General features: G+C 35.9%; 1 protein-coding gene across 2 annotated transcripts in view; it reads right to left on the bottom strand.

The window, feature by feature from the left end:
- ANTXR2 (ANTXR cell adhesion molecule 2) overlaps window positions 1-18,050 on the bottom strand; it is a 170,645-nt gene that overhangs the window by 48,416 nt on the left and 104,179 nt on the right. Inside the window, exons 15-17 of one of the 2 annotated variants that reach the window (XR_002786807.2) lie at window positions 13,797-13,964; window positions 11,658-11,738; window positions 3,541-3,687 (exon numbers count right to left, since the gene is read on the bottom strand). Coding sequence is in view for 1 of the 2 variants with exons in the window: in XM_003414204.4 (XP_003414252.2) it covers window positions 11,658-11,738; window positions 13,797-13,964 (249 nt within the window). In the remaining variant the exon portion in view is untranslated. The remainder of the gene's footprint in view (window positions 1-3,540; window positions 3,688-11,657; window positions 11,739-13,796; window positions 13,965-18,050) is intronic. The other variant, XM_003414204.4, reaches the window with a different exon arrangement.

Here is an 18,050-nt window from a genome sequence, read left to right as displayed (position 1 = left end):
GTTACTTGTCTATGATTCCTAACTGCCCTACAGTAACTGTCAAAAGGTGAAGGACTGAATATTAACCCAAAGAAATGTTTGAAAGATGTAAATGAAAATATTTATGTAAGATAAACACATACACACACGCTTTCTCTCTTCTCTCCCTCCTAAGCATCTTATCTCATAAAAGAGCATCTGATGTCAAAGCATGAACAGTGTATTAAGGACTTAACTTCATTATTAATAATTCAGATATAAAACTCTTGGCAATTAATTAAGATTAATGACAGAAGTCATCCCTCTTCCCCAGCGTAACACCTTCTCACATCTCTTCAATTTTCATTTCATCAACCCTTCCTTGCTCATTTCAGGCTGTTAAAACTCGAAGTCCTGAAACTTTGATCCTGTTATCTTTGGCATTTCGTATCTGAGATTAACAAAGTAGACATTAGCAAATTTACAACCAACCTCTCAGACAGCTGCCCTGCTTTAAGCAGTTAATGGAAAAGGAACTAATCTAGTTAAGAGCATAGGACTAGTTCATAAATCTGCACTTGGAGAACTGTTAAAGCTATCACACCTCTTTTGGAGAGTAGAAACTGAATTAAATTGTCAGCTCTCTTCTCACTGTTTGTTGGGAAGAGCCAGCGTGAGCCACACATAGGCCTGCACAGCAGATAACTACTTGAGTGTTCGACATTATAATGTATGATTTGGTTGGGACGAATACAGACGACAAGAATTTCAACCACTAAAAACTTATCTTGGATCAAATACATAACAAAGATCAAATCTGTTTCAGAAAAAAATGCAAGTGCCAGCAAGGGGATAATAACCACGTCCTGATAAAAAAGTGGATTAATAAAAATTACAAACCTTCTTCTATTACGAATTCGACCTAAAGGGAAATAATTGTGTCATGCTTATATAACTTAGAAAATATCCAATAGATTTAATTATAATGAAAAATTAATTACCACACAAAAATGACAAATGTTAGCTCCATATAAATAACACTTTTCTATATCAGCATCCCTAACCATAACTTTATAAATAATAATTCACATTTGCCACATTTCAGAATTGCTCTAATGCCTTAATTATCTTGGGTTGAAGGGAAAAGTCAAGAAGGTAAAAGCGTAAGTCATGAAACAGAAACTTCTAAACTCTAGAAAGTCAAAACGATGTATCTCTTAAGAATCACTATGGTCTGATGCATGTATTCAACCATAACCAAAACCATAGGGTGGATTCAAACCGCTGACCTTTTGGTTAGCAGCCCAGCTCTTAACCAGGGCTCTCTCTCTCTCTTTCTTGCTACATATATATATACACACACACACATAAAAACAAACAAAAAAAGCAAACTCTTTGCCATCAAGTCAATTCCTAATCACGGTGACCCTATAGGACACAGTAGAACTGCCCCATAGGGTTTCCCAGGATCAGCTGGTGGATTTGAACTGCCGACCTTTTAGTTGGCAGCCACAGCTCTCAACCACTGTGCCACCAGGGCTCCGTTGAGTCAATTCTGACTCATAGCAACCCTACAGGACATAGTAGAACTGCTCTACAGGGTTTCCAAGGAGCAGTTGGTGGATTCAAACTGCTGACCTCTTTTGGTTAACAGCACGATGTAGCTCTGAACTACTGCACCACCAAGGCTCCATATATATATATACACACACATATATACATATATACATGCATATATATGCACACACATACTCATAAATCAGTCAGTGAGACTAGTAATAACGATACATTCATATGCAGGTTGTTCTAGAAAAATTTGTATCTTTCAAGTATGCATTTAAAAAAAAGTAAATACTTCTACTAATTTAAACACATTACCATGGTGTATTTTAACAATGCCCTAAAATATAAAGACAAGGGATAATAAGAAAGCTACTAATAGTGACATAAAGGCTAATAGAGTCTAATGGTATATTTTCCCAGTGTTGCCGCATTATAATTGGCCTAAAGGATAATATCAAATTTTGGATCTTACAGAAATAGAACTTAAACAATCAATTTACCATTTTAAAACACTTTGGTATTTTTCTCTACTCTCATTTTAGTATAAAAAAAGGAAAAGTCTGAAAGTATCAGGGGCAAATTGGGTACAATAGGCCTTACTCAATTAGGCTAGAAAAGGGGGTTTTATCACAATCCCTAAAATCTAGTACAGGGTTCACGTACATAACACAAAATATTTAGATATTTAAAGACTACGACATCTAATTTAAATATACATATAACTAAAATATAAATATTTAAAATATATATGTATATAACTAAAAGATAAATATTTAGAACCTAAAAAATAAGTTTTAAGAATGCAGTCATGAACGGCATAATTCCAAGTACTGAAAATGAAAGAGTGGAAAAAAATACCAAAATGTTGGTATTTGAGTATGGTCAAGAATGGGCTTTTTTATTTTAAGCAGCTACCATTAATTGTGGAGCCCTAGTGGCACAGTGGTTAAGAGCTTGGCTGCTAACCATAGAGGTCAGCAGTTGGAATCTACCAGCTGCTCCTCAGAAGCCCTATGGGGCAATTCTACTCTGTCCTATAGGGTCGCTATGAGTTGAAATTGACTCAATGCCAAAGGGTTTTATTCTTTACCATCGATTGTTCAAAAAAATGAAAATTATATCTGCACAATTAACAAAAGTTCTTTGAACATAATAAATCTAGCATAATTAAAAACTCACTATGTATTTATATTATCACACCACTGACTGAGGAAAACTTTGCCACACTAGCGTCTCTCCCCAGGCCATTGCTCCCTTGCTACCACTGCTCCAAACCATACCTTTGAGTCAGCATCTTGCCATTATCTCAAAGTGCTCTCGTGTAGCTATTTCATTGGGTAAGGGAGTCTAAGTTTTATGAATGATAATAATTTCATTATCATCGTATCTTTATTATGTTACAATACCTTGGAGCTCTTACATATTAAGCTAATATTTAACCAATTCTGTTATGTCATATGGAAGCCCTGGTTGTACAGTGGTTAGAGCACAGATACTAACCCAAAGGTCGGCGGTTCAAAGGAACCAGCTGCTCCTTGGAAACCCTATATGGTCACTATGGGTCGAAATCTACTCAACGGCAGTGGGCTTGGTTTGGGGTTTTTTTTAATTATGTCATATACATGTGTGCACAATTATGAGTTTTCGCAATATTCCCAGTGAAAACTCGAACAGATTCTTGACTTTTTTTTTTTTTTTTTTGGTTGAGTCCAGGTGGTGGTGGGAGGAATCCCAACAAAAGAGAAATGCTTGCTTTAACATGAAATTTTTACTTTTTTGATTTATGTTTTTTTAAGTATCTAAATATTGGTCTGAAGCCTCTATAAACAGGAAGCAAATTAAAGTCAATGCCATTTTTAAAATTTTGCTTTCCTACAAAAATTGCATGCATCTGAAAAGATATAATTTCATGAACGTGTTATAAGAAACCCTATAAGTTTTTTAAAAACAAACAGTGATGCACTTTGCAGGTGTTACTAGGAATCGTCCCTTGCAGTATATAAATTTATGCCTGCTTACTGGTGAACGTAGAGCTGCAGTCTGAAGGTTAACATAACCTCAATTACAGCCAAGAAGCTCCTTGGAGATTTAATTGGTTTGTGGAACAACTCCAAAACTCGTGCCGTGCTTTCTTCTTCCTTTGCCTTTCTGTTTCTCTAACACTCTCTTTTCAAATAAAAAGGAGAACTTATGGTTATGCATCATTTATAAATTACCTTGTTACTGCAAAAACAAAACACTGCTTTGAAAACAAAACAAACTCCTGCAGTGAACTCCCGCTCATCTGATGGAAGCCCTTCAAAAGAGTCCATGGTTTTAGGGAGGTTGTTTATGTGGAGACTCCGATCTGTACCTGCTGTCCCCTGTCACTCCCCGGAAACTTGGCGGCAGATGTTGCAGCGTTAAGTTGTCTCTGAAGTGGCTTTCAGTCCTCGTCTCCCCACCGCAACGGAGTCAAACTACATTAGATCTCTTTATTTGTGCCTAAGGCAAGTTTGGGAGCGCAGCTGTGTCCACCCCCACTCCTACCTTTGGTGTTTCAGGCCTCCAGGCAGTGAGTGCGAGACCAAAACGGTTCTGCCGCTCTCAACTATCTCCGCGGACAATCCGGCCGCTCGCTGCGGGCTGGGGAGGCCGCTGTCGCTGCTGCAAACAGATGTGGGCTACAACCTGCTAGCTTACACCTGGACGCGCGGCCCTAACCTCGCGCCGTGCGCTGAAACATTCATGAGTCGGAGGAGTTCCAGCCTTAATCAAAGGCTGTACCTGGCCTGCGTGCCGCCCGCGGACCCGGCCTCTCGGCAGGAGCCGGCGGCGCGGTAAGGTAGACGGAGCGAGGGACAAACCAGAGAGTTCTGGGGCTGCTTTGATACTTTATGCCTGAACTTCAATTACTTGATCAAGGACTTCAATTCAGCAGTGAATTCTGCAAATGAGCACGGTGCGGCCTCTGAGCAATAAAAGGCGAGCGTCTGACTTGAAATTCAGCGTGACTAGATTTACAGAGCAATGTGTGTGACTTCGGATTTACGTATAAGTACGCTTATTTGTTTATTAAACTAAGCTCTCAAGAGGCTGAGCCTACAGTAGACGATTTATAAATATAATGACAAGAATGTTTTCTAAGGTAGAAAACACGAAGTTGGCTAAGCAGAAAAAAAAAAAAAAAAAAAAGCTATGGTATTTTGGAACCATCAGCCACAACCTGAGAGCCATTATGCTTTATTGTCTCTGAAGCAGCATAAAGTTTGCCCCACATTTTTTGTTTTTAAAGAAAGACGGCGCCTATTACGTCCTTCAAAATTCAGGTATGAAAAAGCATTTCCATTTATTTCATGACAATATAGAACAAACTTACATTCATTTTTAACAACTACAGAAATTTTCCAAAATTCTTAATTTCTTGTTACTGTTGTTAGGTGCCACGAAGACGTTTGGACTCATAGGGACGCTATGTACAACAGAAGGAAACACTGCCCCTTCCCGTGCCATCCTCACAACAGTTGCTATGCTTAAACACATGGTTACAGCCACTGTGTCAATCCATGTCACTGAGCGTCTTCCTCTTTTTCAAAGACCCTCTAGCAAGCCTGACATCCTTCTTTAGGAACAGATTCCTCCTGACAACATGTCCAAAGTATGTGAGATCAAGTCTCACCATCCTTGCTTCTAAGGAGCATTCTGGTTGTACTTCTTCCAAGACAGACTTGTTCATTCTTTTGGCAGTCCATGGTACATTCATTATTCTTCTCCAACACCACAATTCAAAGGCGTCAGTTCTTCTTCAGTCTTATTCATCGTCCAGCTTTCACATGCATGTGAGGCGATTGAAAACACCATGGCTTGGGTCAGGCGCACCTTAGTCTTCAAGGTGACATCTTTGCTTTTCAACACTTGAAAGAGGTCCTTTGCAGCAGAGTTGCCCAATGCAATGTGTCTTTTGATTTCTTGACCGCTACTTCCATGGGTGCTGATTGTGGATCCAAGTAAAATGAAATCCTTGACAACTTCTATCTGTTCTCCATTTACCATGATGTTGTTTATTGGTCCAGTTGTGAGGATTTTTGTTTTCCTTATATTGAGGTGTAATTCATACTGAAGGCTGTGGTCTTTGATCTTCACCAGTAAGTGCTTCAAGTCCTCTTCACTTTCAGCAAGCAAGGTTGTGTCATCTGCATAATGCAGGTTGTTAACAAGTTTTCCTCCAATCCTGATGACCTGTTCTTCATATAGTTCAGGTTCTCAGATTATTTGCTCAGCATACAGATTGAATAGGTATGGTGAAAGCGTACAACCCTGACACACACCTTTCCTGACTTTAAACCACACAGTATTCCCTTGCCTCTTGATCTATGTACAGGTTCCTCATGAGCACAATTAAGTGTTCTGGAATTCCCATTCTTCACAAAGTTATCCATAATTTGTTATGATCCACACAGTCGGATGCCTTTGCATAGTCAATAAAACACAGGTAAACATCCTTCTGGTATTCTCTGCTTTCAGCCAGGATCCATCTGACATCAGCAATGATATCCCTGGTTCCATGACCTCTTCTGAACCCAGCTTGAACTTCTGGGAGTTCCCTTCAGTATACTGCTGCCGCTGCTTTTGAATGATCTTCAGCAAAATTTTACTTGCGTGTGATAACTTTTCTTAGGAATAGGCATAAATATAGGTCTCTTCCAGTCAGTTGGTTGGGTAGTTGTCTTCTAAATTTCTTGGCATAGTAAGTACTTCCAGCATTGTATCTGTTTGTTGAAACATCTCAAATGGTATTCCATCAATTCCTGGAGCCTTGCTTTTCGCCAGTGCCTTCAGTACCATTGGTTCCTGCTCATATGGCACCTCCTAAAATGGCTGAACATCAACCAATTGTTTTTAGTACAGTGACTCTGTGTATTCCTTCCATTTTCTTTTGATGCTTCCTGAGGCATTTAATATTTTCCCCATAGAATCCTTCAATATTGCAACTCGAGGCTTGAATTTTTTATTCAGTTCTTTCAGCTTGAGAAATGCAGAGTGTGTTTTTCCCCTTTGGTTTCCCAAAAGCAATGTACAAATTGCTTTATAATCACATGTACCTATGCACACATACATACACACACACATCTTCTATACCATGATGCAAATACTTCATAAGAAGCATAATCATCAGTAAATATATACATGTATATATATACACGTACCTTTATGAGTACAGGAAAGTAGAAAAATATTTCCAAAACATATTTATCAATTTACATATCGACACAAAAATTTCTTTCAAAAGAAATGGCCTTGGAGAGCAAGTAACATTTGTTCTAATGAATTATTTGCTATGCACAGACACATCTTTTTAGAGGGAACCAATGTCTCTAATCTAAGCTAATAACACTATTAACAAATTTCCTAAAATGTAATGAAAAAATTTAATAGGGAAAATAGGTTTCTTGGGAGATATATTAAACTACCTCAAAGGACAATTAACATCTGTTACGGATTGAATTGTGTCCCCCAAAAGTATGTGCTATAAATCCTAACCCCTATACCTGTGGATAGGAAACCCTGGTGGCATAGTGGTTAAGTGCTACAGCTGTTAACCAAAAGGTCAGAAGTTCAAATTCACCAGGCCCTCCTTGGAAACTCTATGGGGCAGTTCTACTCTGTCCTACAGCATCAGTATGAGTTGGAATCAACTGGAGGGCAAGGGTATACCTGTGATTATACTGTAATCACATTTGGGAAAGGATTTCTTTGTTATGTTAATGAGACAGTATTAGTGTAGCGTATGTCTTAAGCCAATTTGTTCTGAAATATAAAAGAAATTAAACAAGCATGTGAGCAAGCAGAGATGGGGGAAGAGAGATGCCAAGCTACATGAAGTTCGCCCAGGAACAGAGCTCAAAAGAGACAAGGGCCTTCCTCCAGAACTGATAGAGACAGAATACCTTCCCCTAGAGCCAGCACCGTGAATTCAGACTTCTAGCCTCCTAAACTGTGAGAAAATAAATTTCTATTTATTAAAGCCACCCACTTGTAGTATTTCTGTTATAGCAGCATTAAGACAACAACTCTAATAGAAATATATGAAAATTTTTGTAAGTTAGCCTGAGTTCACTGTTTAACTTAATCAAGTATATGATTGGTTTCAGGGGAATAAGAGTGCAAAAGACCACATTTTACCCTCCTTTTAAGGGTAGCTGAGTCAGAATCTACTCAGCAGCAGTGGATTTGAGTTTTGTTCTGTAGTCATGAGTTGGAATCAACTCAACAGCAACCAACAACAAAGTTGTGGAGCCCAGCTGCAGGGGACTGTGGTGATCTAAAGCTACCAAGAGAACTTCAGGACTAGTTTCTCTCATCCAGTGACTATGCTCTGACATTCCTTGAAAGGAGCCTTGGTGGCACAGTGGTTAAATGTTCAGCTGCTAACCAAAAGGTAGACAGTTTGAATCCACCAGCTGCTCCTCAGAAGCCCTACGAGGCAGTTCTAGTCTGTCCTATAGTGTCGCTTTGAGCCAGAATTGACTCAACAGCAATGGGCTTGGTTTTTTCTTTTGTTTTTTGTTTCGTTTCTACCTTGAAAATTAAACACACGCACACACATATACAATCAATTTCAATTCATCTCCGCTTTCTTTAAGCAAGTATATATGATATATACATAGATATCATATATATATATACATATATACATATTTATATATGTATATATGAGGAATGAATGAAAAAGGGAGGAAGAGGAAGGAACAAAACATTCTAAAGGCAGTGCAACCAGAATAGTGTGATGATTTTCTAAAATACAGTGTAACCATATAGAAGTGTGGGAACCCTTCACTTGCCTTAATAACTATAGAAAGCTAATTCTGCTAACATATTGAAATAAATCTTGATGCATAATTCTATCTTTAATCTTTGGTAAACATGGGTTATAGTTATATACCTGTGGCAGATGAGAGTTTATACTGAAATCAGTTCCAACAAATAAGCAAGACCTGGTTGGTAACGTATGTTGACAGAAACCCAAATATTCATAATAATTTTTCTGGAAACATGGAAAATGCAAAGAAGGAAAATGAAAAAGTAGCAAAGATTTCTCAAGTTATCTAAAGGGAAGAGGTTATATACTGATAAGTATAGACTTGACATCAAACCCCGGTCTAAAAAATGTTAAATATTTTATAAAAGTGCAAGGACCATTAGGAAGAAACATAGGTGGAAAAGTGCAAATCATGTCATGTGTACCTTATTTTCCTGATCAAAAAATATTGCATGGTTGGTTTGATCAGATAGAAGAATACAAAATATATATATTATAGTTTAATTTTAGCAATGAATTTGGCAAAATTTATTAAATATTCTTGTGAGTAAGATGGTAAAGTGAGGTTGTGCTGTGGGCAGGTTCCTAACTTTACCACAGTAGTGTCACTTAACTGAGGTGTGTCAACCTGTGGGCAAAGCCTCTCATGCAGTGCCACACTGAGGTTTTAACAGTGGCTTGAGATAAGTGACAAAAATTTGCAGGTGAGAAAATGTTGAAAGCAATTCAGCTAAAAAGAATAGGTATTATAATAAAATATTAAGTCAGACTGCATCAGGCACACATAGAATCAGATACATATTTGATGGGAAAAAATCAATTAATTGATCCAATAGCTGACACATAATAAAGGTTTACTATCTTTTACCTATATCCCTGAAATCCAAAATCTTTGAAAACTGAATGTTATGTCCTAAGTTTGGGACAAGAATTCATTTGGAAGCAAAACCTAACCTGAATTAATTTGAGACTACTTATAGTCTCTATATATTCACTCGTAATAATTAATATTTCTGTAGCAAAATGTCTGAGTGATGTGACTATGAGATGCTGCTTTACATAATATATAACATATGGACTATATCACATTCCTACAATATGAAAAACTCTGAATTTGAAACAATTTGACCTTAAGAGTTAGAACAAAAGGCTTTGCAAATATATGAGTCAAAAGTATAACCAAGTTACTAAAAAGCAAAGCAAATTTTGGGCAAAATAGTAGAAGCCATTATTCTTGAATCATGGAAAAATAATAATTTAACTACTCAGAGAACATGTGGAATATTCTAGCACTATAAATGAATGTTAAATTTTCTTTCTAAAATATGTTAGGCATTAGATAAATATTTGTTGAATGAATGAATGAGTATAATGCATCATTAAAAGTAAACCAATAGATCAAATTATCCAAACACAAAGATATCCTCTATTCCTGATCTATCTTTCTGATTTTAAATCACCCTGCCCTCCCCTCTACCCCCAGACTATCTAGCAATCAGCTGCTTCTGTGACTGTGCTCATGATGCTTCATCTTCCGAAATGCTCATTCCACCTAACACCAGCTGTTGAAATCCTATCCATTTTGAAAGGTTCAGATAAAATGCGTGTATCTTGAATTAGGCTTTCACTAATTCCTCTTGAGAGAGTTAACCTCTCTTCCTCTATGCACTTAAGAGTACTTAGCTCTAATACAGCCCAGATCACATTACAGAATAATTTATGTATTTGTCTGGTTTCCCTTAAGAGCAAGGGCTACTGTTTGTATCCGCCGGTCAGTAGTACTTGATGACATTACTTGTGCACATTTGTAATAAAAAACTTATTGAATAGAATCAGAATTAATAGAAATGATGAAAAGCTAAACATTAACTTTGAATCATGATAGCTAAAAAATATATATGAAGTATTGGCATGAGAGCAGAAACCAATGTCTGCTTTTGCTGGCTAGTGCATCTTTAGTGCTAGTACCACCCAGTGCTTAATAAGGTGAAAATGATTGAACAAATGAACTAGTGTCTAACCTGAGGGAGAAAATAAACCTAAAACGATATGTGAAAACAATTTTAAAATACATGAAGTGAAGGTCTAGCACACTGAAGAGGAAGTAGACTGGTTACATTTTTTTCCAGAAACAGAACTCCAGATCCAGAAACAGAACTCCTGATCATTTTTAAATTTAAACTAAGGCACAAATTTAAACATGAGAACTTCCTGTTAACCAGAGTGGTCTGGTAATGAAAGAGGCTGCTTCATAAGCCAGTTAGTTGTCTCTACTTTTGGTCCTAAGAGGGTAAATGATGATCTATTAAGAATATTCCAGGAAGATGTTCTTATATTGGATTTCCTAAATAGTTGAACTCAGAAGTTATTAAAATTCCCTCCATCTCATAAAACTAAAATTTTAGGATATAGGCCCTTTGGTGTTTTAACCACTGAGCCAGAACTTTATAATACTAAATAACTTAGTTTGTTATGATAAGATAAATTTTAATTTCATCAATTATTTCATCCTTTAAAAAACAGCCTACCATACCTAAATAAACATAAAGGCCTCTTAAATTGAAAAATGACGTTTACTGTCTTGTTAATACAGAATGATGATCATGTTCACTCAAGGAAATAATCCTATATTACGAACCACATTGTGTCTCTCAACCAATACTACCCAATGATACATAAGAAAAGGTTTTAAACACTTTTTTTCTTAGATTGATACAATAGGAAATAGTGCTAATACATTATGGAAATTATAACATTTCTAAAAACAAACAAGCCTCAAATAGGTTTCCTTGGTGGGAAAAAAATACATATACATATCACCATCACAGACTTTTGTAATTCTTTGTAACTGTGAAAAAACTTTCATATATTCAGAAAATTACATTACAGCAATTGTTGGAGAAAGGGAAATAGATATTTATACCTAAAAAAACTGAGGTTCTGAGGCATTTTCCTTAGGCCTCATTGCTAGTATATGCTAGAGAAAGACTTCAACTATTAACTTCTAGACTGTCCTTCCCACTGGGTAAGACCTCAGAACGTAATGTCTTCTAAGTCAAAGGTCAAAGTAATGAGTGTGTTTATTAACGTATGAGTACAAATGACCATAATTGGTTTGTATTCCTTGAAAAAGGACTGGTGTTAAACCATAACTTGAGGATGCATTCCAACAAAAGATAATTTAATAAGCAGCCCATGTAATAGAAATTTGAGTAGAAAAAAGTAATTCCTTCCTCAAGTGTAGTAAGGGCTTTAAATTATTTTTTATTATTATTTCACTACTTCAGTATATTGACCAAGACTCAGTTTTTTTCCTAGCACATGCCCACATACAAACCTCATCTCCTTCCTGAGGTCGCATCAAGGAGACACGGTCATACTGCCGCCGCAACAAAGCCCAGAGTGCATCAAGACGCCCCTAAAGAGAAAGGTAACTTGTAAATTTCCAGGGAATGGACTCATCCTGAAGAAATGAAGAACTGAAATAAAGAAGGTAAAGCCTTATTCTCTATCTTTGTCGTTTTTTAAATTAAACTACAATCAACAGATAAATACCTGGATGTTCTTATTGTCAGGAAAGTATTCTGTTGTTTGAATATAAAATGAATGTCTGCTATTTGATCAAACCTTACTTTTATTGAATCTTATTTTTCCACCTTTTTTAATTTTGAATTTATTTGTGTCTGTGAATCTTTTTTTTCCCTTTGCTGGTAATTTTTTTCTATTTGAAAAATTTTCCCAAAGTTGAGTTGATAAGGGGTGACATGAAACAGGAACTCTCAAACACCTCCAGTGAGAATTGAAATTGATTCAACATTTTTGGGAAACAGTTTGGTGATATTTATCAAGAGCTTTAAAAATGTCCATGCCTCTTGGGCTCTATAATTCCATTTCTTGGAATACAGACCAGAAAAAAAAAAAAATCCAATATGCAACTACTAGTACAATCTTGACTTCCTGGTATCCAAACCTTACTCAAAGTCTTCTTTCAAAAAATTATAGTTATGGATGTTTACTTAGTTCATCCATTTCTTTATATTCTAAGTATTATCCTTGGATCAGGTAAATAAGAGACTTATACTACACTTATTTTGGCTCCCTGTAAAACTGTTTTGTTCTGTTTTTGTTTTTTTAAATTGTGCTCTGGCATGTTGCCAGTGGTCTACATTGAGGTATAAAATTTGCTATTACATGTAATGTGAGAAGATTGATAGAGAAGAGCTTTGCTTTCCTAGATCTCCAGATCCAGGTCTTCTCTGATCTCCGTTCCAGGAAAATTTGTGCCTCGGAGAAACAGCTTTGAAGTATGTTTTTATCTCCTATAGCTATGAATCTTATAACAGATCATGTTTTCCACTTTGCTGTGGTGATACTTTTACATGCACTCCTCACTTACTGACACATCAGGTTCCAAAACTAGGGCATCATATGAAAATCAGCATTATGTGGAGGATGACCATATCACACCACATCACAAAATAGAGGATGGCTACGTCATTATATAATTGCCTAATTACATCATTACATAACTGCCAAACCAAAGAAAATCATGGCCCAACCAAGTTGACACATAACTTTAACCATTACAGCCAGCATTATTCTCACCTCATACCTCAGCATGCATTATATCATTAATGCACAAAATGATCTGATAGTATATTTTTTTACTATTGTCATAAATTGGAAATGTCAGATAACACAATAGTCAATAAGTGAAGAGTAGGTGTATATTTTTGTATTTATGTAATACATTTTATTTATAGTTAAGATGCCTCAAACACTTTATGAAATGAGAGTTAGAATGTCGTTTTTTAATAAAAAGATAAAATACGTACAAAAAGATATTTGTTGCAGTGTTATTTATAACAGGTTTCATATTGGAAATTGTATGTCCAAAAATAAGTGAATTATGTATGGCCACACAATTTATATCATGCATCCATTAACAGGATAACTAAGAGTTTATAATAACATGAGTAAATGTTTATTTATAGATTCAATATGTGAAAAAGTAGAATAAAGGAGTTGTGTATACAGTATGATCTCTACCATATAGAATATTCTTTTGAAAACTGGGAGAATATATTCATCACATTGTGAAATGATGGATAAGTATTTTTTCTTCCTTCCTGAATAAAAATAAATATTTTAACTATTACATTAAATGTTTTAATGTAATAAATTATTTTTCATATTGCCTTATTCAAGTAATAATCACATTGTTATATAATTATTAGGTGATAAAGACCATGGGGAACTCACTAATCCATGAATAACAAATATCAATTAAGATAATTCCTCATCTAAAATGACTCATTGATTTAAGTATGATCCTAAACTTCTAACTACATTCTTTAATTATCTACCCATCTCTCAATTATTTGGTCCTCCTTCAGATAGTTGGGGGAGGGGATCTAAAAAAGCTACTGTTTCTCCAGAAGTTTTATGCTCAATTGCATTAAGTTTAGACAGTTACCTTAATTGGGGTGTACCACTTTGTCTGAGGAGGCTGGTATGTGGGTTTGGACTTCGGTGGTCTATGCCTGATGGGTTCCTCTGCTTCGTCAGGAATGGTCACCACAGCATTTTTGGCTTTTTCTAGCCTTGCACCTTCCTCAGTAGATCCTTTATCACCCCAACGAACCTTTAAAAGGGACATACTGGTGTCAGACATACAGTGTCCTAGAGGAACAAACTCTTACTTAGCCTTTGGTCCTTTGGTCCACTAACCCAGAATGAAAGAAAATTGACGAAGTATAAAAAAATAGAAAACAAAAACAAGCTGCCATGGAGTGGATTCCTACTCATGACAAGCCCATGTGTTTCAGAGTAGAACTGTGCTCCATAGAGTTTTCAATGGCTAATTTTTTTGGAAGTAGATCATTAGGGCTTTTTTCTGAGGTGCCTCTGGGTGGCCTCGAAAAACCAAGTATCTTAAACGTTTGCACCACCTAAGGACTCCTGACTAGCTATATTGATTCCAAATTCCTTTTCTTCTGAATTTAATGTTTCTCACTCCTCATCTATTTAATATTGAGATCCTAGAAAAAGAGTTCCTTCATAAATATCTGGAATCAATTAAATTTGAAGCAACTATTTCTCCATAGTTTCAAATGAATTTGTGGTTTACATAGGAAATGCATGACAGTTTGTAATTCTGTTTTCTAATTGGGTATGCTCCCTCACTAGGTAAGCAAATATCCATATATACTGATGATATTGGGAGAAATTGATGGTGATAATTAAAATTTTTTAGCAATACAATGGAAATCCTATGGATCACAACAGAACATTGTCCAACTCTGCTTGCTTTGGACACATCATCAGAAGGGATCAATTGCTAGAGAAAGACATCATATTCCTTGAAGTAGAGTGCCAACTAGGGTGAGGAAGACCCTCGGTGAGATGGGTCAGCACAACAGCATCAATAATGGATTTGAGCATGCTTGCAATTATGAATATAATGCAGGACCAAGCAATGTTACCTTCTTGGTGCCATGAGTCAAGTCAAAGTTGACTCGATGGCAGCTATCTATCTATCTACCTATGTACCAGTTTCTCATTTAATCCACACAAAAACACAATGAGACAGATACTATATCTATTTCCAGATGAGGAAACTGAGGCACAGGGAACTTAAATGATGTGCCCAAAGCCACACAGCTATTAAGTAGCAGGGCAGCGATTTGAACTTAAGCAGTCTGAAAGGGATTCATAAGTTTCAAATAGGTTTGATTTGCACAAATGTATTTCACACAAAGGAGTCAATTGTTCCTTCTAAACTTTTCATCAAGTTTGATTAAGGCAGAAATTATGACTTAATGATTTAGTCTTTGGAAATAAGATAATTACATATGATTTTTCTTTACTTTTTATATAAAGTAGCTTTCAATATTTAGCTCTTGTGTTCATCTGCATATGACTAACTGGCATATGAATTTTTCATTGAGGAAGGCAAATTTGAAAAGAAGAACTCAGGAAGACCACCAGTGTTAGAGAATCTCCTTCTCTGAAAACCCCTGACTTGGAAAACCACAGGGTCAAATGATTATTTTCTCTGTTTTGCAAGTAACAGGAATTAGGGCCAACTCTGATCCAAACTCACGTGTTGGCATGTGAATAAGATGTAATCCCTAGAAGAGGGTTTTGCCCAATCAGGTGCTGGAAGGGAAGTCCTATGAAAACCAAGGACATTTCCAAAGACCACAAAGATAAGGCAAGTGGAATTCTAAAAAGAAATAAGAAGGCCTATCCAGGGCACACAATGACTCACCATACATTCCACAAGGGAAAAAAAAAAAACTTTAAATATTTTTTAAAGCATCTTAATGACTGAATTTGTGGGCAGGGATACAGATGATCATCGTTCATAGAAAGAACTATTCACAGCTTTTTGATAAGGCTTACTTAGATGTTTTTACCTTTTTTTACTACAATTTTAAAATGGGCTTTCAACTTCAAGTGGACTCTGTTGAGTCATTAAAATGTATCTGTATCTTTCAGTCTGATCAATGGTACTAGAATGTTCTTTATGAGGTTGTTAAAATTGTTTTAAACACCATTAAACTTTTAGAGCTATGTAGTTGGCTTTCTTTCCAGAGAAATGACCTTCTCTTTCAAATCACAGTGCCTTCAATTAGATAGGAAGCCCTGGTGGAGTAGTGGTTAAGAGCTACGACTGCTAACCAAAAGGTCAGTAGTTCAAATCCACCAGGCACTCCTTGGAAACCCTATGTGGCAGTTCTACTCTGTCCTATAGGGTTGCTATGAGTCGAAATCGACTCAACAGCAATGGGTTTGGGTTTTTTTGACTCACTTAGATAAACTAAAACATACACAATTTTTAGATATACCAAAATTGATTTAAAAACTCTAAAACCAAGATACATATCCTGGAACTTGCAAAGTCTCAACTTCAAGGGAAAAATAAAGGAGATGCATAATTAGGGAAACATGCATTTCATAACTCAGAGAAGTAAATCAAAGTAGAAATAAAAGAAAATAAAATTTATGTCTATTTGGAAACAATAGATTTTAAAAAATACATATCCCAACTTAGCCTTCACAGCTGAGACAGCAGAGATAATGGTAATCATATTCTTTTTTCAACTATTACTGACACTATTGTCAGATAAAGAGTACTAAGCTAGATGAACTAGGGTTACCCTCTGAGACATTTCTAAGGAATCAACTATCAATAGACCATACTTATAGAACTATATTTGCTAAGGACCTAGAGGAAGATGATTAAATGAAGTCATTAGTGTGAGCTAATTTTTTCATTACCATCACCATGACCACCACAAACAACACAACAAACAAGTTTCACTTATTAAATCTCCAAGTTTAAACTTAGAATGATTTTAAGAGACTATGGTGTGCTTTAGATTTTCATAAAACTCTTAAATGAGATTAAATACATGTATAAATTTGAAAATGTTTTTAATTTGACCACATGGAGACAGTAAAAAGGGTGAAAGAGTAACAAGAATAGCTTGCTAAAGGGAGGCTTATCTGAATTAATATATCTGGCTTTTTATGTAAAAAAAAAAAAAAGTGCAAACTTAATAGCTAAATTAAGCTTGATAGCTAAATTCTTCCAACTCTACTTGGCTTTCATTATTAAACAATGAAATCTCATCATTTCCAGAGTGTATTTGGATGGCTATGAGGTTGTATCATAGAGGAACAATCTCAGAATCAAGAAAAGATACAAGAACTGTTTCATGCTGAATTGGCAGAAACACACATTTGAAGTCATTAGGTATTGTGGATGAGTTGAACTAACAGCTATTCTTAACATCCACTCAGTTCCAGATTTCTGCAAATTGCTATTACCGTAGTGTTTAAATATTTAATTTAAAGGAGTAAGAAAAATTTTAGGTAAAAGTCCTATAAAACCTAAAAACTCAAACCCACTGCTGTCGAGTTGATTCCAACTCATAACTACCCTCTAGAACATAGAAGACCCGGCAACGGTGTACATCTTTACGGAAGCAGACGGCCAAATCTTTCTCCCTTGGAGCAGCTGGTGGTTAGCAGCCAAGAACTTCAAGCTTTAACCACTGCACCACCAGGGCTCCTAAAATTCCTATACTAGCTTAAAATAACCATAGTTACGAAGATTTGTTCTTTAATTCAGATTTTTTCATAATTTCTATAATTCCTTTTACTTTTCCTTCAGTTCAAGATTTTTTTTTTTTTCCAAGTAACTACTTCCTAGGTGTGAACAATCATGCTTTTATTTTGTTTTTGATTATTTGAAAGTCAGGAATCTCCCTGACTGTTTTTTCCCCTCCCCATTTCTTCCTCCCTAAGCCAGTGGAAACAACTAATCTACTTTTGTCTCTATGCATTTGTGCACAGGCATGCTTTTAACAGCCCTGTTTTTCCATTTCCCCACTCAAAGTTTAAAGAAGTTTGCGTTTGCAAAATTTTCATAACACTTAATTCTCAATTTCAGAGGACATATTCAAAACTAATGGGTCTTTCTCAGCTATATTTAGTAAAATAATAATAATAGATTAGTAGGTATTGTGTTTGTATATTGTCCTTACAATATCCACATTTGCTTTTCTATTTTTTTCTCATTCATATAAACTGATGGAATAATCCATACCAAGGCTAAAATGGGCTCAGAGCTGGCTGAGTCCTTTTCACAAATTTTCTTCAATGGATAAGATGAGCAGATACTATTTCACATATTAATAGTCAATAACTCTTGAAACTT

Source organism: Loxodonta africana, chromosome 5, assembly GCF_030014295.1.
Source record: "Loxodonta africana isolate mLoxAfr1 chromosome 5, mLoxAfr1.hap2, whole genome shotgun sequence".
In the NCBI taxonomy this organism is placed as follows: Eukaryota; Metazoa; Chordata; class Mammalia; order Proboscidea; family Elephantidae; genus Loxodonta; species Loxodonta africana.
Note: the sequence above shows the minus strand (reverse complement) of the source record. Positions and strands in the feature narration are given on the sequence as shown.